This window comes from Condylura cristata, unplaced genomic scaffold (assembly GCF_000260355.1).
Source record: "Condylura cristata isolate star-nosed mole 26May11 unplaced genomic scaffold, ConCri1.0 scaffold00015, whole genome shotgun sequence".
NCBI lineage: Eukaryota > Metazoa > Chordata > Mammalia > Eulipotyphla > Talpidae > Condylura > Condylura cristata.
In genome coordinates, this window is record NW_004567116.1 from 38,293,203 (window position 1) to 38,317,883 (window position 24,681).

General features: G+C 54.4%; 1 protein-coding gene across 2 annotated transcripts in view; it reads left to right on the forward strand.

Annotated features, from left to right (window-relative positions):
* The first annotated feature begins 3,538 nt into the window (after window positions 1–3,538).
* The window catches only part of ARHGEF17 (Rho guanine nucleotide exchange factor (GEF) 17), a 55,439-nt gene continuing 34,296 nt past the window's right edge, over window positions 3,539–24,681 (forward strand). The window contains exon 1 of one of the 2 annotated variants that reach the window (XM_004683180.2): window positions 3,539–7,056. In XM_004683180.2, coding sequence (XP_004683237.1) covers window positions 3,859–7,056 — 3,198 coding nt within the window. In that variant the 5' untranslated portion in view covers window positions 3,539–3,858. The remainder of the gene's footprint in view (window positions 7,057–24,681) is intronic. The other variant, XM_012725510.1, reaches the window with a different exon arrangement.

The window sequence follows — 24,681 nt, forward strand, 5'->3', positions numbered from 1 at the left end:
TAATCTCTACTATTTTTAAGTCTTAGTCCCTTGTAACCGCAGTTCTTTTCAGTTTTTGCCTATATACAGCTCATTCTTTGCAGTTAATTAAACTTAAGAAGCTTGGGAATAATGTTTGTATCAAAGGTTAATATAGTTGACTAATACTCAGCTTTATTTTTATTTCATTAACACTGATTTGTACATAGAAAGCAAAGTTGTTTATAGAAAGCTAATCACGACATGTAACATGACAGATAATCTTGGATGTAATTTGATGAAAGATTCTAAATGCCCAAAAATATATTTATCAAGATGCCATTATTATAAAACTAAAAACAACTAAAATGAAAATATGTGATTTGAAGGAATATACAGATGCAATAAAACTACAAAAAAAAATTATGTTCGGGGGCCCTCCCTGGTGGCACAGCGGGTTAAAGCACAACACTGAGAAGCTAAAGCCATTTCCCCAAAAGTTCGATCCCCGCCTGCCCCGGAGGTGACCACATGGCGAGGCAGACCTCTTCTGACCTGCCCGCTGCTCCCCTCAGCAGTGTACTTCGTCCATCTGCCTGTTCTGTTCCCCACTCTGTGTCTGGTGAATCCTCTCACTGTCCCTGCACATCTGGCCTGTACCCCAGCTCTGTATGCATAAATAAATAAATCTTTTTAAAAAATTATGTTTGGAATACTGAACATAGGATTTGTGGTGACTGTTATGTCCAGGGAGGACATAATTGAATGGAGGGAGATCTATACTGAGATGTAGGTCATTATAAAAGTCTTAGTTTTTTTTTTTAATTGTATGAGGGGTTTTTGTTTTTATATTATTTTCTTCTTTTTTTTTTTGGAGCCAATTAAGTAATTCATGAGAGTGTATCATGAACACACACTATAAATAATCCAATTGTATGCTCTTGAGATATAAGGATATAGGAGACAAAACAATCTCGGGTCATTTCTATTTTTCTTCAGAATGAAGTCAGAAGCTCCCTGAGATACCTTTTCCATGAGCTCCTTCATTGCTCCTTTAGATCCTCTCATTCCTCATGCTTTTACCTCTTAAGTATCCCAGCCTATCACTGGTTTGTGATTGTCACAAACTTCCATCTTGATTTCCCTAATCATACTGGGCCACCAGGAATATTGCTACCCAGTAATTGTTTTAATTCCCCTTTAATGAATGAGGAGCTTGGGGCCCAAAGAAAGAGTCAGCTGCTGAGGGTCAGCTGGTATATCTGTGAAAGAGCTTGCACTAGGCCTGACTAAATTCCCCGCTCAGTGCTCCTATCGCTACCCTGGGATCTAGTGCTTCCAGCCCCCAACTAGGGGAACCACCTGAAGATTAAAAACACTCAGACTCCCGTGCCTGAAAGATGACTCTGTCTCATCATGAATGAGAAGGACATGAGGGTGGGAAGAATCAAGAGGTGCTGGAAGTAGTCAAGCCACCCTGGGTGAGCATTCTTGGGACAGGGTGGAGGCCCAGCCCAGATCCTTCAACACCCTCCCTTCCTTCCCACCAAGGGGCTTCCTGAACCAAAGGCCCAGCCAAACCACCTTAACACCAAGCTGCAAGGCACTGGGGCCTGTGATCTGAGTCTCTGCTCCTCTCTATCAGTCTTATCTGCAATATGGGAATAACAACTTCTACCCCAGCAGTGATGTGAAGACAAAAAATTATAAGCTTTCAAGGAGTTTGGAAAAGTACAAATTTCAGATAATAGGGATCATCATTATTGGGGAGAACAAGGAGGGTGTCCCTCCATGCCAAAACTTTCCCAAAAGAGTATAAAGAAAAAACTCAAGAGGAATGAATCTGACTTTAAATAGAGTCACAAAGATGCACCCTTGGAGAGACCTAGGACCCACTCCTCATTTTTCAGATGAGGCTGCTGAGGCCCAGGTAGTACAGGGATTTACCCAAAGTCACATGGCAGGGCTCTCTTCCTTGCCCATCAATTTCCCAGTGAAGAAAAGTGTGTCCAACCCTCTGAAGCAGAGCTGAGTCAAAGTTGAGGTGAGGTACTCAGCTGGCCTCTACTCAAAGCGGAAATTTTCTCCCTACAATGTTTTCCCACAACTCAAGGTAAACAGCAAGCAGGGTGTGGGGTCCTAGCCTCCTTTTCCTTCTACCCACTCAGACCTGTTTGGAAGACAGGCAATACCAGAGCACCAACCATCCCACCCTTCAGCTTCAGCTCTTCCCTGTCTTTCCCATTTGGATTAAGGGTGTGTTGCTTGCAGGCCTTCCAGCCTAGTGCAATCCAGTCACCTGCTTGGGCTGAGAGGAAGTTAGAGTCAGTCCCTGCTATGTTCTGTTCCTGGAGACGGCATACCGAGGCCCAAGGAAGAGGGGGAGGAAGCCTTTGGAGGCTCAAAGGAGAAAGAACCTCCTTTTTCACCAGGGATCTGGGACCAGGGAAGGCTGTCTGGAGAAGTATGGTGTTTGAAGTTCCTAAAATCTGAATTTGTTTGAGTCATAGGAGCTGCCATTTGACTTCGACTCCTTCATGTCCCACAAAGAAAGAGCAATAATGTCTACTTCCAAGGGTGGTTGGAGGAGTAACTAAAATAATCCATACAGTGAGACTGTTATCCATACACCTCAAGAGCGCCACAGACTCCTTCCCTGGGCCTGTAGTGTGGGGCGACAAGGGCCCGCAGGTGGGAAAATCCGGCCGGGAGAGGGAGCAAGAGCCGCGCGCCCAGGAGCACGGCGGGAGGAGGGAAGGGCGCAGGGCGGAGCTTCGAGGCGAAGAGGCGTCGAGAAGGCGGGGCCAGCGGGAGGCGTGGCTGGGGTAGGCAGCCGGGTACCAGGGGGCTGAGGGGGCGTGATCACAAAGGGTAGGGCTTCTGAAGCCCAGTGGGATGGGTTAGCGGGCGGTCCAGAGCTGGACCCGCCACAGAGATGGGAGGGGAGCGAGAGGCCCGACAGAGTCTCGGGTACAGCGGGTTTCGCCGCGAGGGGCGGGGCAAGGGGCGTGTCCTGGGCGGGACACCCGCCCCGAGCCCGCGGCTCCCCCTGGTGGTGAGTCCCGCCTATTTCCTGGCTGGGAGTGTTTTTGCGTCGTGTACCTGTGTATGCTCGAGTTTGTGGGTCTGAGGTTGCCATGTTGGGACCCTTTGGGCAGGAGGTGTTTCTGCACTACTGCAGCAGATCCACAGTGGCTCTAAGTCCGCCACACTCAGAACTTGCTTGTGTCCGAGAGTCAGCCCCAGGGGTGGAGAGCTTAGCCCGCTGGACTCCCGGGGGGCTTAACTGGAGTCGCCCAGTTCTGCATGTGCTCAAGCCGACCGATTTCTCCTTCGGCTCCTCCCCAACTTCCTCCGCTCCCTCCCCCCAATTCCCAGCCTTGCGCGCGCCCGGAGCCCACCCCCTCTTTTGGGCGCAAGGCCCCGCCCCCCGCCCCCTTTCCTCTGCCACAAAGTTTATTTGCAACAAAAGGGAGCTAGAAGCAGCCAAGAGGGAGGGAGCCGGAGCCGGAGCCGGAGCGGGAGTGAGAGGGGAGGCGGCGGGCCGGCGGGCGGGCGCCGAGACGTGGAACCGAGCGCTGGGATTCTGCCTAGACCTGGCCTAGCCGCGATGCTCCGGGTCGCACCGGCTGAGACAGGGGCCGGGCGCTGGGGTCGGCGCTGAGGCGGGAGGGGCCGCATGGGATGGAGCCTCTGGCGCCCGCAACCGCAGAAACTTGAACCGTGGCAGATAAACCTCTGCTCCGGCCTCTGCGCCCTCTCGCAGCAAACCGCATCGCGTTGTGGCTTTAGGACCCAGGCCTCCGGACCCGGGCCGCTGCGCTCCTTCGGGGCGGGGGCGCAGGGGGGGGTTGGCCGCGGCTCCCCGAGGCCAGCCCCCCCGGAGTGAGTGCCGCTACCATGGCGGACGGGGCGCCCCGGCTCCCCCTCTATCGCAGCGTCTCGTTTAAGCTGTTGGAGCGCTGGAGCGGCGGGCCCGGGCCGAAGGAGGAGGCCACGGACACCCCCGGGCTGCGGCGCCGCGCCTCGTGCCGGCCGGCAGCGGCCGTCTCGGGCCAGCCCTCCCGGCGCGTGTCCAAGCTAGCGTCGGGGCCCCCGGTCGCCCCCGCGCAGCCGCGCCCGCTCCGCAGCCTCTCGCCGTCGGTGCGCCAGCTCTCCCGGCGCTTCGACGCGCAGCGTGTGGACGACGAGCCTTCAGGGGCCCGAGACGGCTGCATCTCCCCGGGGGCCGCCGAAGAAGCGGCCGAGGGTGCTGCGCGCGGGGCCTGGCCCAGCGTTACCGAGATGCGCAAGCTGTTCGGTGGCCCTGGCTCAAAGCGACCTAGTGCCGACTCTGAGGCCTCGGGGACGCCCTGCCCAGACGGTGCCGCCTGGGAGCCCCTGTCTCGCGAACCCCGACAGCCACCGACGCCACCTCCTCGGACGTGCTTTCCCCTGGCTGGCCTGCGTTCGGCGCGGCCGCTGCCGGGCCCTGGGACTGAGGGGAAGAGGTGGCGGCAGCAGCAGCAGCAACAGGAGCGGGGGCAGCGTCCGGCGGATGGTTTACATTCTTGGCATAGCTTCTCCCAACCGCAGCCCGGGGCCCGGGCCTCCTGCTCCTCCTCCTCCTCCATCGCCTCCTCCTATCCTGTCAGCCGCAACCGGGCTGCCAGCTCCAGCGAGGAGGAAGAGGAGGGCCCGCAACCTCCGACAGGAGCGCAGAGTTCGGCCTACCGCGGCAGCCACTCCTCAGGCAGTGAGGAGGACCAAGACGGTGAGGGAGGCCATCCCTGGGGAGGGAGGCTGGGGCCCAGGCCTGGAAGCTCTCTCTTGGATCAGGACTGTAGACCGGACAATTATGGGTTAAATCTGGGCAGCATGGACCCGGCAGGGGAAACCAGAAGCCCAGATCCCCCAACATCTCCGGGAGCCCCTAGTGAGGAAGGACCTCGGAATCCGGGTACCGGCTCACCTCCTTTTGTACCAGGTCCCCAGGAGGGGCTTAGGCCCTTGTCTGACGCAGTGGGGGGAGCTTTCCGGGTGGCCAAGGTGAGCTTTCCTGCATATTTGGCCAGCCCTTCAGGCTCCCGAGGTAGCAGCCGTTATTCCAGCACAGAGACTCTCAAGGATGAGGACCTGTGGGCCAGCCGAGCTTCTGGGGGCTGGGGTGTGTATCGTTCCCCCAGCTTTGGAACTGGGGAAGGGCTCCTCGTAAGGCCACAGGCTCGGACTCGCAGCAAGGGACCCTTGGGCACCACCAGAGCATTGAGAGATGGAGGGCTGGAGTTGGACAAGAATAGACAACGCAAATCCCTGTCGAATCCAGATATCGCCTCAGAGACCCTTACACTGCTCAGTTTCCTGCGCTCAGACCTTTCAGAGCTGAGAGTCCGAAAGATTGGTGGGAACTCCGGGGTCCCTGGGAGTGCCTCCTCAGATGACAGAGACTCACCATCGGCAGGAAGCCCAGTGGGGCAACTTGGGCCCACGCCTCCCCCAGCTCCAGCATCACCTGGCACCCGCCCCACACTCAAGGACTTGACAGCCACCCTGCGGAGGGCGAAGTCCTTTACTTGCTCTGAGAAGCCCATAGTCCGACGCCTACCCCGCACCAGTGCCCTGAAGCCCAGCAATTCTGAGCTCCTGCTGGCAGGCCCAGGTGCCGAGGAGGACCCACTGCCCCATGTCGTCCAAGATCAGTATGTGCAAGAGGCCCGTCAGGTTTTTGAGAAGATCCAGCGCATGGGTGCCCAGCAGGATGATGGAAGTGATGTTCCCCCTGGAAGCCTTGATTGGGCTGGAGATGTGACCCAAGGGCAGCAGTCCCAGGAGGAGCTCTCTGGCCAGGAGTCCAGCCTGACGGATGAGGGCATTGGGGCGGACCCTGAGCCTCCCGTTTCAGTCATCTGCAGCCTGGGTACCACAGGAGTATGGCGACCCCTTTCCTCATCCTCAGCCCACACCAACCACTATGGCCCTGGGGCTGAAGACAGTCTGAGCGGGTGGTCCCTGGTGTCTCCTGATACTCCTCCCACGCCAGGTGCCCTCCGCCGAAGACGCAAAGTTCCACCTTCAGGTCCTGGTGGGACTGAACTGAGCAATGGGGAGGCAGGTGAAGCCTACAGGTCACTGAGTGACCCAATTCCCCAGCGCCATCGTGCTGCTACCTCTGAGGAGCCCTCTGGGTTCTCTGTGGATAGCAACCTCTTGGGCTCGCTGAACCCCAAGACAGGACTTCCAGCAGCCACAGCTGTTGATGAAGGTTTGACCAGTGGCCACAGTGACTGGTCTGTGGGCAGTGAGGAGAGCAAGGGATACCAGGAGGTTATTCAGAGCATTGTTCAGGGGCCTGGTGCCTTGGGCCGAGTGGTGGACGACAGAGTTGCTGGCAAAGCCCCAAAGAAGAAATCTCTGAGTGACCCCAGCCGCCGTGGGGAGCTCGCTGGGCCAGGATTCGAGGGACCAGGTGGGGAGCCCATCCGAGAGGTGGAGCCCATGCTGCCTCCATCCAGCAGTGAACCCATCCTTGCAGAGCGGCAGGCAGAGCTAGAAGAGCCCAGTCCCTCCAGGGGCCGGGCACAGTCTGAGAAGGCCCTACCCGAGGCCCCTCCCCCACCCTCCACTGCCCACCATGACTTCCATCTTGACCCTAAACTGACTGACGTTCTGTCCCCGAGGCTCCTCCGCCGTGGTTCCAAGAAGCGCCCAGCCCGGAGCAGTCATCAGGAGCTGCAGAGAGAAGAGGGCCATCAGGACCAGTCTGGAAGCCTCGCTCATGCCCGACCCTCCAAACACGTTCGCCATGCCAGTGTGCCCGCCACCTTCATGCCGATCGTGGTGCCTGAGCCACCGACTTCCCTCGGCCCCCCTGTGGCTGTGCCAGAGCCCATGGGCTTCCCTGCCAGGACCCGTTCCATGTTGCAGGCGCCGTCACTTGAGGACGTCACTAAGCAGTACATGCTGACCCTCCCTTCTGGCGAGGTTCCCACCCCAGTGCCAGTGGATGTGCCCTCTTTGACTCCAGTTGCACCACCCTCTTCTGAGGCCAAGCGTCCTGAGGCAGCCTGTGCTCCAGATGAGCCTGCCCCAACCAGCAAATGCTGCAGCAAGCCACAAGTGGTGAGTCTTTTGTGGGGCCCTTCAGAGCAGGGCTGCAGGAGGGCCATGGGCAGAGACTTCTGCAGGACCCTTTGCGTGTGTGCTCACTGGGCAGGTGTCCAGACCTGACGGTGCTTACTTCTCTGATCCTGGAAGTGCCAGGCAATTCTAGGAGTGTTAATGACAAGGTTCCCCTGTCTCCAGACCCCAGAGACCTCAGCTTCTGCTGCTGCTAATGTCAAAGGTTTTTAGTGGACCCCAAGGTGTTCTCTTGATAATTACAAAGGGTTCTAATCGCATTTGTTAGATGTTTCTCAGGGACTGGGCCTTTGTTATGACTACCCAACGGAGTGTGAGAGTGGGAACTTTCTCTGAGCTGTGCTGCCCTCTGGCTAGATCCCTTGAAGGGTGTTTAGGCTTGGGTTCCACAGTTGATGTGAATTTGCCCTTCATGTGACTTTCTGGTGGCAGATCTGTCTTCCTGGGCCTGGGAGAACTTGGGGGGGCAGTAGTAGAGAGGGCCCCGTGAAGTACAGTGGTGGCCCTGGCCTTTCTCATGACTTGGCTCCACATCTAAAGTCAGGGTGGTGTGGACAGAGCAGTGCCTGTGTCTCCATCCAGATGAGGCTGTGCAGATTTGGGGGAGGAGGGAGAGTCTTTGGTTGGAGTTGGGGCATTTGGGGCCTTGATGTTTACTTGAGCTTCTTCTGCTTAGCATGGGGGCCTTCAGGAGAAGATAGTCAGGGAGAGGCTATTGAAGCTCAGCAGCCAGGGACTTTTAGAGCGGCTGTGAGCTGTTCTGGCCTCTAGCTGCCAGCGCTGCCACCTCACCCAACCCCAGACCCCGCTGTCTGCCAGCCCCCAGGCCCTGGAAGCCTTGCACTCCATAGCACCCCCACTTCTGCCTTCTGGCTTCAGCCTTTGCTGTAGTTTTGGCCATGGGTTCAGATGGTTCTAGGCTGCGTGGTTCTCCAGCATCCTCATTCAAAGCTAGATTCTAGGCCCCAGGTCTAGAGCTGAGGTGGCCTGAGGTTATTTCATTTGTGGCCTGTACTCCCACTGCCTGAGCGAGGAGCCTGGAAATCCTAAACTCTGGACTAATTTGGTCACTCCCTGTTTCCAGCACTCTCACGCCCCTCTGAACTCTCTCTTTGTTTCTCTCTCCAGTCTCTATTCCCTATCCCGGCTCTGGTGTTCTTGCCTGGAGGCCACAGATCAGAGAGCAGGGAGTGAGAGAGGGGAAATTATGGATCTGTTCTTCCTTCTGAGAGCTCGGTAGACAGCTCAGGTTCCCCTGACTCCAGTGCCAGTTCTGTTTTTGTAACGTGTGGATAGAGGCAAGAGCACAGCCCCCCCTCTCCAGCTGCCTTTCCTGTGTAATTATCTTCTCTGGGAACCTTGAAGACTAAGTTAGGGGAGAAGATGAGTGAATCAAGGGACTTAAGGAAACGGAACTGGGTTGTGTGGGGGGAGTTGGTGGGTGTGGATAATGCGCCTTAAAAGAGGCATTGAGACCCAGAGAGAAGTGGGAATTCTTGCAGAATTGGTCTTCAGCCGCCTCCCTCATTTCCCCCATCCCCGTGAGGTGGGACATATCTGCCCATAACATAGTCCGCTTCTTATCCTCAATGGAGGCTTTCTCAGATTTCTCGTTGCCCACCATGGTCCTTTTTTCTGGGCCCAGCTTGATGTAGCTCCCTCACCCCTTAAAGGAGAGACCGGCAACCTGCTCTTCCACTGTACAGATGGAAACACTAAAGTCCAAGACCAGTCTGTCCATATCTCGGTGTGAGTCAAAGACTGAGCCAGGCCGGGTACTGTCACCAGTAGAACAGGCTTCAGACCTCAACTTCAGCCCCTGTGTGACCCGGGATTAGTCACACCCTTTCACTATGCCCGTCCCTAAAATGGGGGGCTTGGTCTCTCCCTGGTAGGCTCTTGTAGAGGTGGGCAGTGTGATCATTTCCTCCCCGAAGGCAGGAGAGAGGGGGAAGGGTCCACTGCCCCAGCTGCTTCTCTGTGGCTAGCCTGGGCTCTGCCCCTACCTCCTGCTCATTTCTGAGCACAGGTCTGGACTCTCTGGATCCTCAGTGTAACCGGGTAGACTTGAATAGACTCAAAAAAGATTCATCACCCCCCAACTCTCCTCCCCTTCATAAAGCCTGGAAGTTCTCCCATCTGCTAGCTTGAATCCCTCCTGCTACCCTCTTTCTTCTGGTTCTAGGAAAATGGGGAGCTGCTCTCCACCCCACCCCCCACCCAATTAGCCTTCATAGAGGAGACAATGGCCCCTTGTTTCAGGCCTGGGACTCCAGTCACGCTCCCTGGGTCGTGTGTGGAGATGTGGCCTTCTAAATAAGAAGACAAGCAAAAACGCTGTCAAGATTTGCTAATGAGGCAGAAACCAGAGTGGACCCAGCTAGGGGCTGAGAGGAGACGCTCCTGGGGCAGAGGGAACCCCTCACCTGGCTGCCTCTCCATATGTGCCCTCTGCATCATGGTTGGGAGGCAGAAGGCCTGGATACCAGGTCTGGCTCTTCCTCTGGCTCACTCAGACCTGGGCAGAGTCATCTTGGATCTGGTGTTCCCATCTATATAGTGGGAGAGTCCACTGCCTGGCTGGTCAGTGAGGCTCTGTAGGAAGGACTCAGCCTGCATGGTGGCCAAGGGAAACAGGAAGACTGGAGTATGGCTGGACGAGAGGCAGCTCTAGACCACAGCTGTAAGAACTAAGAGCTCAGGAGAGGAGAAGTACCGTGGTAGCTTCGCTCTGTGAACACCCCCTTGCATCTGTCCAGGAAGGGGTAGGCAGAGCCTGGGAGCCTCCCTGCCCAAACCCCCCACGCCCTTTGTCATGTGCACTTGAACCCACAGTAGCCTGGATGGTCAGTGACATTCGACTCCTGGGCTTTTCCCACCTGAGCCTTAAAGTACAGAATCTTGGGGTTCAAGCTTTTACTGTCAGGTACCTGAAAACCACTTGACAGTTGTGATAACTGGAGCTTAGAAACAGGAAGTGACTTGCATCTCAGAACCATAGATGAACTCGGAACTTTAACGTACTGGAACAGCAATAACAGTGGCTAACATTTACTAAGTGCCTGCCATATGCCAGATGCTCTGAATGTTTCATTCTTCAAATGTGAAAACTCTGAGACTCTTGCAGTGCTGAATTCTTAGACTTGCAGATAGTTAGATTCATTGGAATCCTAGAATGTTTGTTAGAGGTGTCTTAGAGGTCAAGGGGCCCAAAAGGTCCCTATTTCTGGGTGGGATTGGCCGCCCTCTGAGTAGGAAAACAGGGTCTGGGGGATGTTGGGAGCATCACCTATACACCCCAGTTAGCCTGAGCACCATCATAGTGGTTGATTAATTGTCCAGGGCCTGGGTTGGGGTAGGAGGCACTTCGGGACTCTGAAAGGGAGAATGCTGAGCCTAAGGTCACAAAAGAAAGCAAGGCAGAGACAGGCCCAAGCTCGGACCCTTGCCTTGCCCCCCCAGCCCCTGCTCCCAATAATGATGCTCCCTCCCTCTACACACACCCCCAACACACGCACTCTTCCCAGTCTACCCACTCAGCTCACTGCATTGCTGAGGAAGCCCGGGCACTTTGTCACCTTTCTTTTGTCTCCCCTTGGCAGGGAACCCACAGAGTGGGGGCTCTCTCCTTTCTCTCCTTGGCTCTTTGCTGTGATTTTTCCATGGAAACTGGTTCTGGGAGGAGAGGCAATTAGGACATTTGGAATTCTGAGTGGTACCAAATATCTATAATTAAATGTCTTGTCACCCAGCAGGAGAAGGGTGGGGTGGGGGAGGACAGGCGGAGGGCTATCCCTTTCCTCTGTTCCCTGAGTCTCCCAACCCCCTCTTCCTTAGGGCCCTGGGCTATGGGGGGACATGGGGCGGGGAAAGAGTGGTCCAAGAATGAATCCACCCCACCACCAGCAGGGAAGAGTTGGGGGATGGACCAGAGTTGAGTCTGACATTTTCCAACCCCACATTTCCGGGACCAGCTGGGTTTGGGAGGCTGTGAAGCTGCTGCTAATCCTGTCCCCAGCCCCCCCCATCCTGTGTAGGGACTTGGCCCTCCTCTTCCCTCCCTCCCATCTGTGATCTCTCAGTCTACACATGCCTCCCCAAAGTGGAGTCTCCCCAGGCAGCCACAGACACTCAGCCAGAGCCTTAAGAATCCAGAAGCAGACTGGAAGGGGCTATAGGGTGCTGAGGGGCTGGCCTGGAGTCTGGCCTTGAAAACTGGAAGAGTTCTAATAGCCAGGAAAGATGGGAGGGATCCTAGTTGGAGGTCACAGCATGGACATGAGCTAAGAGGTGGGAAAGAACATGGCCAGTTGGGTGCAGCAGGAGTTGTCGTCAAGGGTGATCCTTGATGGCGTAATGCATTCATCCAGTTAGCACATAGTCACTGAGCTGCTAGATGTGTCAGGTACAAAACAGCAAACAAAACATTGGCCTTCCCTCATGTCTTCCAGATGAGTATGGAGACCTATGAATGGGTTATATGTCAGGGAGAGGTATGGGTGGAGAGAAAAAGCAGTATAAGAGAGTAGATCATGATGGGGAGAGGTCTGGGAAGACCTAGTGAGGCGGTCAGATCTGAGGAGAGACCTGGAGAAAGCTTGAGAGTAAGCCAGGTGGCTAACTGGGGGTGTGGGGGGAGCATTCTGGGGAGGGGAATGGCAAGTGCAAAGACCCTGAGGTAGGAGATGGGAGCAGATAGGTAAGGAAGGGTGGAAGAGGGGCCAGGTGCCAACAGAAGGGCTTTAGTATTTACTTGAGGTGAGATGGAGCATCGGCTATTGAGAGGTTCTGAGTAGAGCAGTGACTTGATCTGACTTAGGCTTTCCCAGGTCTAGTCTTAGAACTCTGGGGCAAGGGATGGGGAGGGGTAGATTGCAGGGGCTCAGGAAGGACTCAGCAAAGGCCACAAGTCACTTGGGCAAAGACTGATGGTGACTTGAGCTGGGATTGGGAGGTGAGGGTGGGTCTCTGGAATAGCCCTGAGGGTTTTGCAAAGACTTGGGGCCCACCCACCATTCAAAGTGAATACAGAACTACTTCGTGGCTAGGCATCATTGAGGTTTTCTCTTAGGGTGGGGAGGAGTGAGATACACCCCACCCTCTGCAGACCCACTGGCCACCCTCTGCAGATCTCCACTGGTGCAGTTCAAAGGCTAAGTGGGTGAAGTTGCCATAGGCCCCCAGTAAGGCAAGTGATAGTATCATATTCTGCTGGTGTCTCCTCCACACCTGCGGTGACACCCTCAGCTCTAACTTGCATGTCTCCTGGGACAGGGAATTTTTGACGACCCCAAGAGGCCCTGCCCCTCTCCTTAGCCCTTCAGCGAGGTGGGCATTACCGTGGCCCTCATATTTGGATAAAGAAACAGGTTCAGAGTGGACAGAGATTTGTCCAAGGCTTTCCAGCTCAAATATGGGGCTTAGCCCTAGGTGTCCTGACTCCTAGGTCATACACAGAGTTCCCACTGAGCAGGGTTGGCGGGAATGGTGGTAGTGGGGCGGGGGGAGGGAAGGGGGAGCCCATGTTTCCCAGAAAAGCTCTCAGCCCTGGCGTACTTATTGGGAAATGTGCCCAGGCAGCCTGGCGCCTTGCTGGCAGGCCCTAAAACAGGGGCCCTGGGTCCCCTGGGAAACAGGAGCATATTGGAGCCAGTGACTACCCCCCCCTCCATGGGATTGATCCCCAGGCACATATACCCTTTCCAAGCCCAAGGGGTGGACAGAGGTGGTGGAATACTGCCAGGCTGCTGGGGCCTGAGCGGTAAATGAGTGGACCAGTCACAAGGGTCCCCTCCAATAGCTGCAAGGGTCACCAGGGATGACCTGGTACAGCACAAAGGTCTCCAGGTTGGTTCCTACTCTGCGGCCTTACCTAAGCCCCTTCCTTCTCTGAACCTCAGATTACTCCATGTTTTCAAGTATCAGAAAGGCAACAGCTGACCTGGATAGGATCCCACCTTATAGACTGCAGTGCTGGCAATTTGGGACTCACTACCCTGGTATGCCACTGAGGAGACTGAGGCTCCCGGTAAGAAGGGTCTGCTTCCCTGGGCTTTTCTACCACCAGCTGCTCTCGGCCCCCTTGAGCACACACACAAACAGGGCCTCTCCCACACTGTGGCAGGTTATGGGGCTATTCTGGGAGCTGTACCCAGAAGTGGTGCTTCCTCTGGGGATTGCAGAAGTCACTAGACTCTGAGACCCTGTGGGCAGGGAGAGGGGAGTGCAGAGGTACCTGAAGAGGGAGCGACATAAATTGATTCAGGGTCTAGGTTGGCAGATAGGTAGTGGATTAATCTCCTGTTACTGCTGGAGCAAATTACTACAAATGTAGTTAGTGGCTTAAGGCCACACAAATATTATCTTACAGTTCTGGGGATCAGAAGAAATGGACTAAAGCTAAGGTGTTAACAGGGCTGAATTTCTTCTGGAGGCTTTAGAGAAAATCTGTCACCTTGAATCTTCCAGCTTCTGGTGGCTGCTCACACTTCTTGGTCTGTGATCCTTTCATCCATCTGAAAACCCAGTAGCATAGCATCTTCAGATCTCTCACTTTGAACCAAAACTCCTGTCATCCTCTTATAAGGACCCAAACCCAGTAGCATAGCATCTTCAGATCTCTCACTTTGAACCAAAACTCCTGTCATCCTCTTATAAGGACCCAGGGGTGATCCAGGATAATCTCCCCATCTCACAATCCTTGATCACACCTGCACTGTGAGGGAACCTAATCACAGGTCCTGGGATCAGGATGTGCATGTCTTCAGGTACCATTATTCTGCCTGCCACAGGTCAACAGAGGGCCTTGGCTACTGGCTCCAAAGACCCAGAGCCCCCGGAGGTGCTGGCCACAGGGCAGGATGTTGAACTCAGACCCACCTTCTTCCTCCTGCATTCATCCCACTGTCATCCATCATGCCTTCACTCGACAGTCAACTACCAGCCCAAAGGGGCACGGGGACACACAGGAAAGCTTGGACCTCCCTGCTTGCCAGGGGCAAGGGTCCTGGCCACCTGTGGTGGGTGGGCTTCAGAGGTGGCTGAGCACTGGCCTGGTGGTGGAGGGACAGAAGCACCAGTGGGTCCCTTGGCGGTGAAGAAGCAGCTCCCCAAAAGGGCCATTGGCAGGAAAGTTTAGAGCCAGGACAAACAGGAGGTGGGGGCTTAGGGAGGGAGTGGCAGTCACATCTCTGCCAGGCTGACCCAGGTGGGCCTCAGGGACAGACAGAAGGGATTTCCCTCTCTCCATACGCTAGGAGCTCCACGTTAGGGGTTGGCGACCCAGTGCTGCCTCACCAGAAAGCCTGTCAGGTGTCTTCATGCCCCAAGAGGCTGATGTGCCTCCATGGAGGTGGGATGTGGGGGGAAAGAGCATTTCCAGTTCACTCCCTGCTTCTCCTAGACTGCCTTTGGCACCCAGGCCACACCTTAACAGACACCCCACGTTACCCCTCTCTCCACAGAGGACATCAGTAGGATGAAGTGAAATAAAGCCAATGCTCAAGAGACGTTAGCTCCTCCCAGCGTCCTGTTACCACCAGCCCCAAGCTAGGAGGCAGAGCAGAGCAAAGTCCTCTCTAGGTAAAAGCCCCAGACCCACTGGAACCAAACTACAAAGTGGGGTACAGTCTCCTCTGCACCTCCTTCTAAGCTCAGAGCCCCTTCAAGCCAGGGAGTCTGAGGGCCTGGGTGCCTGCGTGTTGGGGACAGACGGATAAGAGTTAAAACCTTAATCTGAATCTGTTTCATTCTCTGTAAACTGAGGCCACGGAGGAGTTATTTCAAGAGCTAAAAATACACCGATGAAACCCTCAGCCCAGGACCCCTGCTCTAGAGGCTTATCAAAGTGCCGCCACTTCAGCTGTGTGCCTCTGAGATTGCCGGTTCAGAGTGTAAGATATGGTGGTTTCAAGGTGAAAGATTCTGGTTTTTTCCAGAAGTATACCTCTTAGCTTGATTTTGTCTGTGTATTTGGATTAGTACTCTTGGTTCTGAGATTGGGGCTCGGGGAGGCGGGGCAGGTCCTGGGGCAGTGGGAGGGCAGTGGGGGGATGGAGTTGGAAGGGGCCTGGTTGAGGGAGCAAACACCAGGTTGGTGTCTGTTTCCTGTTTATTGGTTCCCAGGGGGTGAGCAGGCCTTGCTCCGGAGCAGAGCAGCAGAGCAGCCTGGAGTGGGAGGGAGGGAGGCCCGGGGTCCTGGCTGCCAGCCAGCCCCACAGCCCAGCCTCCTGGGACTACTGAGACCCCTCCCTCCAAACCCCCTTGGACAAACATTCAGTCCTTTCCCAGGACAGGGCACTGGAGGTCAAGGAGCAGATGTGGAAGGGAAGAGGTGGAAGGACAGGAAGGGACACCCCCGCCCCCCCCACCAATCCCACTGACTCCATCTTTCTTAACTGACTATGCCACTGTAGTCTCACTCCTGGTTCCTCGCTGTCCCTCTCTGCCTCTTATCCTCCGCTCTGCTCTGTGGGGGTGTGATCAACTTTTTAGCAGGGCAGGGGGAGGCATGCCAGCACAGTCCAACCCAAACCTGGTTTAGGAACCAACCAGTCTTCTTACCCCTGCATTATCAGGAGGGAAACTGAGGCCAGGAAAGCAGTTTGCCTAAGGCCCCACTGTAGTAGACCAGCCCAGCCATCTGGCTCTGCATATTTCTACTGCTGCAGCCTCATGCTTAGGTGTGAGGAAGGGACTACTGAGAGAGAAGGTAGCTTGGGTCACTTGGCAGGTTAGGGAATTGGATGTGTTACAGGGCACCCCAATGTGAATTGGGTTGCCTGTCTGTGGGTCTTCACCCGTGCGCTTACGATTCAATCGTATTATGGACACACTTCAAAAGGTTAAATAATGGATTTATTTATAAGGAGAAAGGTAAAGGGATAACCCAGGGAAAGAGGGAGAGAAACACAGGTTAACTAGGATGTCCTACCAGTTCTGCTGACGTGGACTCCACCGGCACGCTGAAAACCAATGGAGCGCCAAAACGATCAGCTGCGAACCACCAGGCCAACAGCCCCCCAGAGCCCACATGTCCGGTTTTATCCCAACCTGGCTGCTCAGCTCCGCCCTCACGTCCCTGCGTGCTTCTTCTTGGTACTGATGGGATTTGGAGTTCCAGCATGGAGTGGGAGCGGAGTCCGTGAAACCTGTACCTGTTACAGATGGAGCCAGGCAGGAAAGAAAATAATGTGTCTTGATATGTGTCTGAGGCTAAGAAAGCAGGGAGATGTCTGTGTGACTGGAGGGTGTGGGGAGAGCCTGGGGGAAGGGTAGCTGGTTCAAGGCATTCATGAGCTGAGCAAAATACCCTGTGAGGATTACCCTGAGTTTTAACCTGTGGACTGTGAGGGTGTGTGGGAGCAATGCCAGATGAGCACATTAGAAAGTGCCCTGATGATGATGATGATGATGATGATGATGATGATGATTGGAGAGAGCTGGGAGGTGAGAAGCCTGAGCTTAGGGGAGCAGGTGATGAAGGGATAGAGAGAAAAGGACTTTCTAAGGATATAATTTGAATCTAAAATCTGAGGATTTTAATTTAGCCTCTGGAACCCTATCACAGACTGGGGGGAAGGGAGAGTGAGACCCGCCTGCCTGATTTGAGGTAGAGGGACTGGATGCCGGGTCATCTGAGGGATCCCCCCATGCTTCAGGGCAGAACTTTTCCTCTGCCTGTCTGAAAAAATATGGACTCTTCTGATTCTGTTCAGGTCTCTCCTTCTGTGCCAGGGTGTCTGTAGTCTAGTTTCAGTCCTTCTGTCTCCAGCAGAAGTGCCCTACTTCTCAGAGGGGTCTCCAGAGAACAGCAGAGCTCCAGCCCCCAGCCCCCATCTGGGAGAAGCCTGGGAAGGGAACTTGTGAGAGAGGGAGCAGACCTGGGAGTCTCAGGTGGTGCACAGGCCAGGAGAGCTCTGGATCGCAAGCTGTCAGGAGCTGGGGGTAGGTGGACAATCGGGAGCCTTGCTAAAAGTGCTCACAGGAGCTCCCGTAGTGGGACACTAAGTAGTCTTGTGATATTTGTGCATAGACCCGGAGAAAAGAACTGTTCTGTGGCCCTGCAGTCCTGGAAGCCTTCTTGGAGAAGGGCAAGGTTATAGGGGGGAGGAGTAACTCAGACTGGGACCTGATCTGAGCCTCAAGTTTCCATATCAGATGCTAAGTACCCTTCCAGCTCTCGGTTGCTCCAGGGCCCTCTTTTCCCCTCCTGCCTGCAGGAGAGAGCTTCCAGGCTTCTCCTCAAGGCCAGCGGGGGCGTTGCCTGGGGCAGGCGAGGAATTTCCGAGGGAACAGCTAAATTCAGCCCCAGCTAAAAATAGTCTTGGACCTGGCCCCAAGACTGAAGGAAGAGCAGAAGGGCTAGTCAACCAATTAACCCTGCTGCCCACATCTCACCTGCACCCAGGACTTCGGTGGCAGAGGGCCTTCTCCCTCCACTTCTTCCTGCTGCTCACACCAAGCCTTTCCTCACTGAGGGCTGCTTACTTTCTTCTCTCCTCCCTTGGCCTTGTTCCTTCTGTGTCTCTGCTCTGACCTATATCCCCCAGCCTCCCAACAGAGCAACACCCAGATGCCTGGTCAGCACCAGAGCTTTGGAAAGGGGCCTTAAATAGTGAGGTGTACCTTTGCCTCCCAGCCCCAGTGTGGAGGAACCTGTTGTCGCTCCCAGGATACACAGCTATTGAGGTCCCTTCCTGCTCTAGGGAGGACAGACCTCACAGATTCTGGGGGGTGTAGATGTGGGTAGGACTCACAGTTCACCCTGTAGAACCCAGTGCTTGAGTCTGGTCAGGTGGCCCCACCCATGCCCCACCCTCCTCCCGTTTCTGGCACAAGGTCTGCCATCAAAATGCAAATTATTAAATAAATAGTGTGGAGGGAGGGGTGGGGAAGGCAGGAGGAGGAGAGCTGGGCCCTGCCCTTGGGGAGTTCCCAGGCTACTACTCTGAGCTCTTCCCACTACCCCCATTTTGGCTCTGCCCTAGGAAGCACAGACCTGAGCACCAGGCAGGTGAGCACTGGCATGGTGGGCAAAGGGTACTGTCTCAAGGCAGGACTGATTGGGGTAAGATGGGAAGTAGACACAGAGGTGAGACCAGAGAGGTGAGATGCTGGCCCCAGTGCCAGAACCCAGAGGGCAGAGGTAGAATTGGCAGCCACACCAGCCCCTGTCCCAGGCTGCAGGAGGGACTGTTGTCTCAGGCAGAGAGATCAGAGAGGGAGCCGGTGGACAGGTCTAGCCCACAGTCCCTGACCTGATAGGTAAGGAAGGCACAGGTCAGGGCTGGAGAGTCGTAGGTAATGACAGTGAAGCTTGTGAAGCGCTTCTTGGTGCCAAGTACTGGTCTGAGCACTTTGCATTTAATCCCCACATCTACCCTGTGGGGAGGTACTGTGATCCCTTTGTCACACCTAAGGAACCCGGGCTACAGCATGGTGGACTAGTTTATCCAGGTTAGGAAAACTAACTCAGTGAGAGAATTGGAGTTCAAGCCCAGTTTGGCTCCCAAATCTGCAGACATTCCTCAGGCTTTTGGCTTTCGAGCTGCCTGGGTGGAGACAGTGTTCTCACCGAAGTGGGCATAGGGGAGGAAAGACCAAATGCAGTTTTGGACATAATGAGTCCACTGGATTCACAGTCCACAGGCTTAGGCCCAGGAACTAGCACATAGTAGCTGCTCAGTTAGTATAGTTGAATGGCTCTGTTGGCCTTAAGGGGCACCCAGGGAGGGAGAGGCAGGGGTGAATTTCCTCTGTGGCGGGGCCCAGAGTTCTTCTTTGGTGCTGGAGGGCAGCTGGGAAGGTGCCAGGCTCTCTGATGGTGGAGAAAGTTCTGGCTTCGGAGATGAGCACAGGCCAGGGAGGAGGGGTAGGTGGGAGCAGCCAGGCAGTGCTGGCGTAGTCCCGCCTGCAGTATCTGGAAAGCAGATCTCTTGGGCCATGGCCGGCATGACTCAAATGGAGACAAAAAAACCTTCCATATTTGGACAAAGAGCCAAGAGAGGCCCGGACCCACAGCCAGCCCAGGCGGCCTCCCAACCCCCGGCCTCCTGCCTTGTCTCCCTCTGGGCCCCTAGTCCATAGCCCTGTCCCACGAATTTCACTCCTGGGCCTCAGGCAGCACTGCGGCCCTCTCTCCTGGGTTATCAGGCCATCCATGTGGCCTGGCCTGGACTGCAGGTACTGGGAAAGAATGCCCGGGGCGGGCCTGGGCTGAGGCTAGAGATACAGAAAGGAGATTGGCAGAAATCTGCGGGTCAGGGTGGGGTATGCAGCAAAACCAAGAATTCCCACTCTGAGGGGTAGGTTGTCAGTGAACCCCCACCCGACCCAACGTAGCAAAGCCTGTGGAATGGAAAGGAACTTTAAAGTGCATGGCATGTATGCATGCACACGTGCACACACACCACACACATGTTCCTTGTCGATCCCCAGCAGATTTCTGTGTCTACAAAGACATCTGTGCAGATATCAAAGATGGGAACCCCTGGAGCACACTTTGATGACAGTGATATTGGAGTCTAGACAGGGGCAGCCAGATGTCAACTTCAGTAATACAAGTAGGACATCCTCTATCTGAGGGAAGGGGAATCGGGCTCTCTTTCCCTGCACTGAAAGCCCCGAATGCCCCACACAGGACTGGGCTGCACAGTGAACACTGGGACCAGGTGGAGGGAGAGGGCCCCACACACTTTCAACCTGGCTCTTGACACACTCCCATGGGGAAAACCTGCCAGCTGACTGTGAACCGGGGTGCTCAGTGTCACTTGAGGGGGGAGTACCTGAGCTGACTGAGCACAGCCGTTCCTAGTTCTCCTAAGTAGTCCTGGGTAATTAATGATGGAGTCAGGCGGGGTGATAGGTTTGCAGAACCAGCCAGGGTACTTTTAATGTTCAGTTCCATTCCACAGTTCCACCATGGTCCCTCTACGTGCAGTTAGCACGTGGTCTGTAGCAGGAACAGGAAGGGGTTCGTGCTCCAGGGAGCCTCCCCTGAGAGCTGAGGATGAGAAGGAGGATGACAGTGAGGGAGCTGGTATGGGGTGGTAACTGCAGCCTAGAGGACCAGCAGGGCTTTGCCAGGCAGCAGCGAGGCCATGCCCTCCAGGGAGAGCGAACAGGGAAGGCAGAGCTTGTGATAGAAAGGACCTGCTGCATCTGGGCTACCATAGCTGTTTCCTGGTCCTGGACAGGTTGGGTGGGTGCTGAAGAGTGTGGAAGACCACACCTGAAAGTCTGGATTTGATCCAGGGCCAGTAATTTCCAAGATTTTTAAAATAATGGAACCTTTTCTTCTAGAGGAATCTTGATAGCAAACCATAAAATAGGAGCCTTATTAATTCGAATGAAGTGGAGAGGAGCTTTCTGCCCCCTAGACTGCCTGTTCCTCCACGCACATGTCCTTGGAGTCCTGTAGGACTCAGCAGACACTCGCTGCTGGGGCAGAGGGCCCTGGTGGAGGAGTTTAGAGCTGGGCAAGCCTCTGCCTTCAGCTTCTCTGCAGGCTCAGAAGTTTAGCCCAGCCAGGCTCCCTGGGCAGGGGGACCTTTGAGTGGCTAGGTCTCTGGAAGGAGCCAGCCGATTGAACACAACTATCCTTGGGATGCCTGTGAGAAGCTATCCCCCTTCCCCAGGCCCCTAGAGCTGGACTTGATCAGGGTGGCTTTCCAGAGTGGCGGGAAGTCCTCTCCTGCTGCCTGCTGCTGCCTGGGAAGATTCAGACCTTTGTGGGAGGGAGGGGCTGGCAACCAGCTATGCTGTCAGAACAGGCAGGCTCAAGGGCCCAGCTCAGTCACTGGCCAGGGGACATGTATTCTCTAGAGGCATCCTCCAGGCTGCTCTTGGGTGAGGTATTTTAGGTTAGAGTCAGGAAAACGTCTCCAGAGTTTAGACTGAGTAAAAGGAAGTGTGACTGAATGCCCACCAAAACAAGTGAATGAACAGGAAATTGCCAAGTATGAAGACGAGAAGGGATTCCTGGCATAGAGGTATCCCTCTGGCTGCCTGTGAGCGAGGGACTGGTTCGAGGAATACTGAGGTCACAGCTGAACACAGCCAGATGTGATAAGGACAGGAGCAGTTGATACTGGTGGGTCAGCAAGGGCCAGGTCACCCAGGCTCTCGGGGCTCCACCAGAGTGCTAGCCCTGATCCAGCATCTGACTTTGTAGGAGTGAGAGTCAGAAGAGACTGAAGCCGGGTGACCTGGGTTCAGATCCTGCTCTCCCTCTTAGATATACAACATGGGTAAGAGTTAACCCCTCTGTAGCTCAGTTTACGCCCCATGAAATGGGAGCGATGGTGATAGCACCAATTATAGGGGTTTTGTCAGACGAACGTGATAACCACAGCACAGTAGAAACAGACTATTATAGGGTCTTTATGAGGATGAAACGTTATGGTGCTTGTGGTGGTCAGACTGGACCACTGACCACTGGGCATCAGTGGGAGATCATAAAGCAATTGGAAGGGGAGAGAGGGTGGAAGCCTGACCTGGCAGAGAAGGGCTCCAGGAGCTAGAGAAGTGGATGGGGTGGGGTCACCCAGAGTAGCCTGGGAAGGTATCTTTAGAGGGGAAGGACAGAGACCTGAATGCCCCAAGAGAGTTTCAAAAGCATTCCTCCAGGCAGCCAGCCATAGTAGAGGAAATGAGGGATTATAAGAAGGGGTAAGGTGGGATCTTTTGTGTTTGGAGTTCTGCTGGATTTTTGCTGGCAGGAACCCCCACCACACTATAAAGCCGCCTGGTATTGACCTCCTCACTGTACAGATAGTATCAACGACCCAGAGACGGTCAGAATTGCCAGGGTCACCACAGAGTTCAAACCCTGGGCCTTCATCCAGGCCAGGAACTCATTCCCAAGCTCTGACTGAGGTCACTCAACCTACAGGAGGGAGGGGAGTGGCTTGTGAAAGAGGAACTAGCCCATTCTGTACAGGCCAGAGTTCAAGACCTTCTCTGCCTGCAAAGCGAGTAGGGAGAGTCTCCTGGAGAATCACCACAGATGAGGTGGGAGTTGTCCAAGAGGAGACAGGTAGGAGACAAATTCAGGGTCCCAGAGCAGCCCTTCATTCTTTCATTGGGTTTCCATTCACTAGAGCCCTTTGGGGCTTCATCCTGTATATAGCTGAGAATGCAGGCAGTGCTCAGACACACTCAACACCAGTATGTCCCTACTGTGCTCGGTCAGGGTGAGACAGAGAAGCCAGGGACAGGCAGAGCCCAGGGGGAGTAAATGGAGGCACAGCGCCTGGGGAGAGGTTTTGAGGGCGGGAAAGGAAGTAAGGACTTCAGGAGCTGTTCGAAGCTGAGATGTGAGCCTGGAACAGGCAGCCAGATTGTGAGATCATGTTTTTAAAAATTCAATCTGTATCTCTAATATTTGAAATGACAGTTTATCACGTGGTTAAGGAAAATCAAAGGGGTATATAATCTTCCCACCAGCTGCCTCACACCCTCCCTGATGTACCCCAAGACACCGGTGGTTCTTGAGAACCCTTGGATAGCTGTTAATACCAATCCGTGCACCAGGCCAATCCCCCGCTCTCCACTCAGCACACTGCCCCCTGGCCCTCTCCTTGATATTTTCATGTAGTGTCCCCTCCAGATCTTGCCTTAGCAGTCTCTGAGGGGACTCAAGGACTTGCTTTCTTTCTTGGGCTGTGTGGTATAATCTATTGCATTATGCAATACCAGCCATATTAACCAGCTATTAAAGGATATTTAGGTGATTTTTCAGTCTTGTGCTGTTACAGATAGTGCTGCTGTGAACAGCTCCTCCCTTCAGGGGCTGCTGCATCTTTTGGGCAACTTCTTAGGAGCAGAATTGCTAAGACAATGGGTATAGTGATTCTTGTTTTGAGGCGAGTGCTGGGGTCCACCGCACCTGCTCCTCCATAGCTTCACCAGGTCACATAGGAATTTCCCAATCCAATGTTAGCAAGTGGTGTCTTGGTGTATTTTAATTGTTATTTATCTTATAATGAATAAGTCTAAGCATCTTTGCACGTGTCTAAGACATTTGGATTTTCTTTTCTGTGAAATATGCCCATTTTTTCTGCTGGGTTATTGGTCTTTTGTTTTAGCAACTTCGAGGAACCTTTTAAACACAAGGGAAGTTAGTCCTTTATTTGGATTATGAATTGCAAATATTTTTTCCTGCTTTGTCACTTGACTTTTGGCTTTGTTTATAGTGTGTTTTTGCCATAGAGGAGGTTTTATTTTTATGTGGTGTAATTTATCAAGCTTTGTTTTATGGCTTCTGGATTTAGAGTCATGGTTAGAAGGATCCCACTCCAAGTTTTTCCCATATTTTCTTCTGGTGGTTTTTGTTTTCTTGTTTGGTTTAACATTTAAATCTTTTGATCCGTTTGGAATTTATCTTGGTGTGTAATACGAGTTATGGTTTCAACTCTTTTTTCCCCAGATGATTGGCATTTTGAGATGAGAAGAGGCATGGTCATATTGGATCATCTTTCTAGGCTGGGTGTTAAAGCCTCATAGATCGGGGAGAGCTGTTTTTTTTGAGGGTCCATGGCAAAGGGAGGAGGTGAAAGTTTGGGGTGGCACCAGTCAAAGATGAAACACATTCCCAAATCTCCGTTGGTGCTGTGCGACTTTGGGCAAGTCCCAGCTCTCTCTGGACCTAGAGTGTCATAGGAGAAGGCAGCCTGGAGGTCACTCCTATCCCAGGGTTGACTGTGAAGGTGGGGGTAGCCAGCAAGAGGGAGCTGGCCTGGAGGTGGGAAGACAGAGGATGGCCATGGGTCTAGCACCCACTCTCATTTGGCAAAAGTTGGGGGGTAGGAGGCAGCAGCATCCACTGTGTTCCTGGAGTGGGAAGGCAGGAAGGCGGAGGGGGCAAGCACCCGTTTAAAAATACCCACCACCGCCTGGCACTGCAGGCAGGGGTGGGGGCAGGCCCTTTGCCAGCCCTCAGATCAGGAATGCCGGGGCTTGCCGAGGGCGGGCACATCATCCCTTGTCTCAGGACTGTGGGCCCAGCCCAGCTGTGTTGCTGGGGGTGCTCTCCCCAACCATGAAACAGACATTGCCTTCTCCAGTGGAGAAATAGGGAAGCCAGGAGAAGCCACCCAGAGGCTGCTCCTGATTCTGCCCTGTACTTGCTGTGCTAGCTGGGGTGAGTCCTGTTCCCTGAGGTTCCTATCCATCGAAGGGGACAACTGGACTTATTCTGGTTGCTCCCCCCAACTCTAGCCCTCCCCCAGGTTCCAGTTTGGATAGCAGGGAAAAAGAGACCTTGAGGTCCGTGCATCTTCCCTCTTAACAAATTGGGAAACTGAGACAAAAAGGGGATCCTCGACCCCTGCCTCGACCTCTTCCCAGCTTTTCTGGGCTTCTGCACCCTCCTTCCCTGTCCCAGGCATGGCATGTACCAACGCCCCACCCCCACTCCTGGGCCCCAGTGGTCAAATTCCAGGGCTGTCATTGCCATGGCAACAGCCAGCGCATGGGGCCCCTCCTCTCAGGGTTCTCTACCAGGCCAGCCCAGACTGTTGTCCAGGGAGGAGGCTGAGAGGGCCTCCCGCCCCTGGGGGACCAGAGGGGTTGGGGGCGGGGTAGGGAGGAGGTTAGACCCAGCTG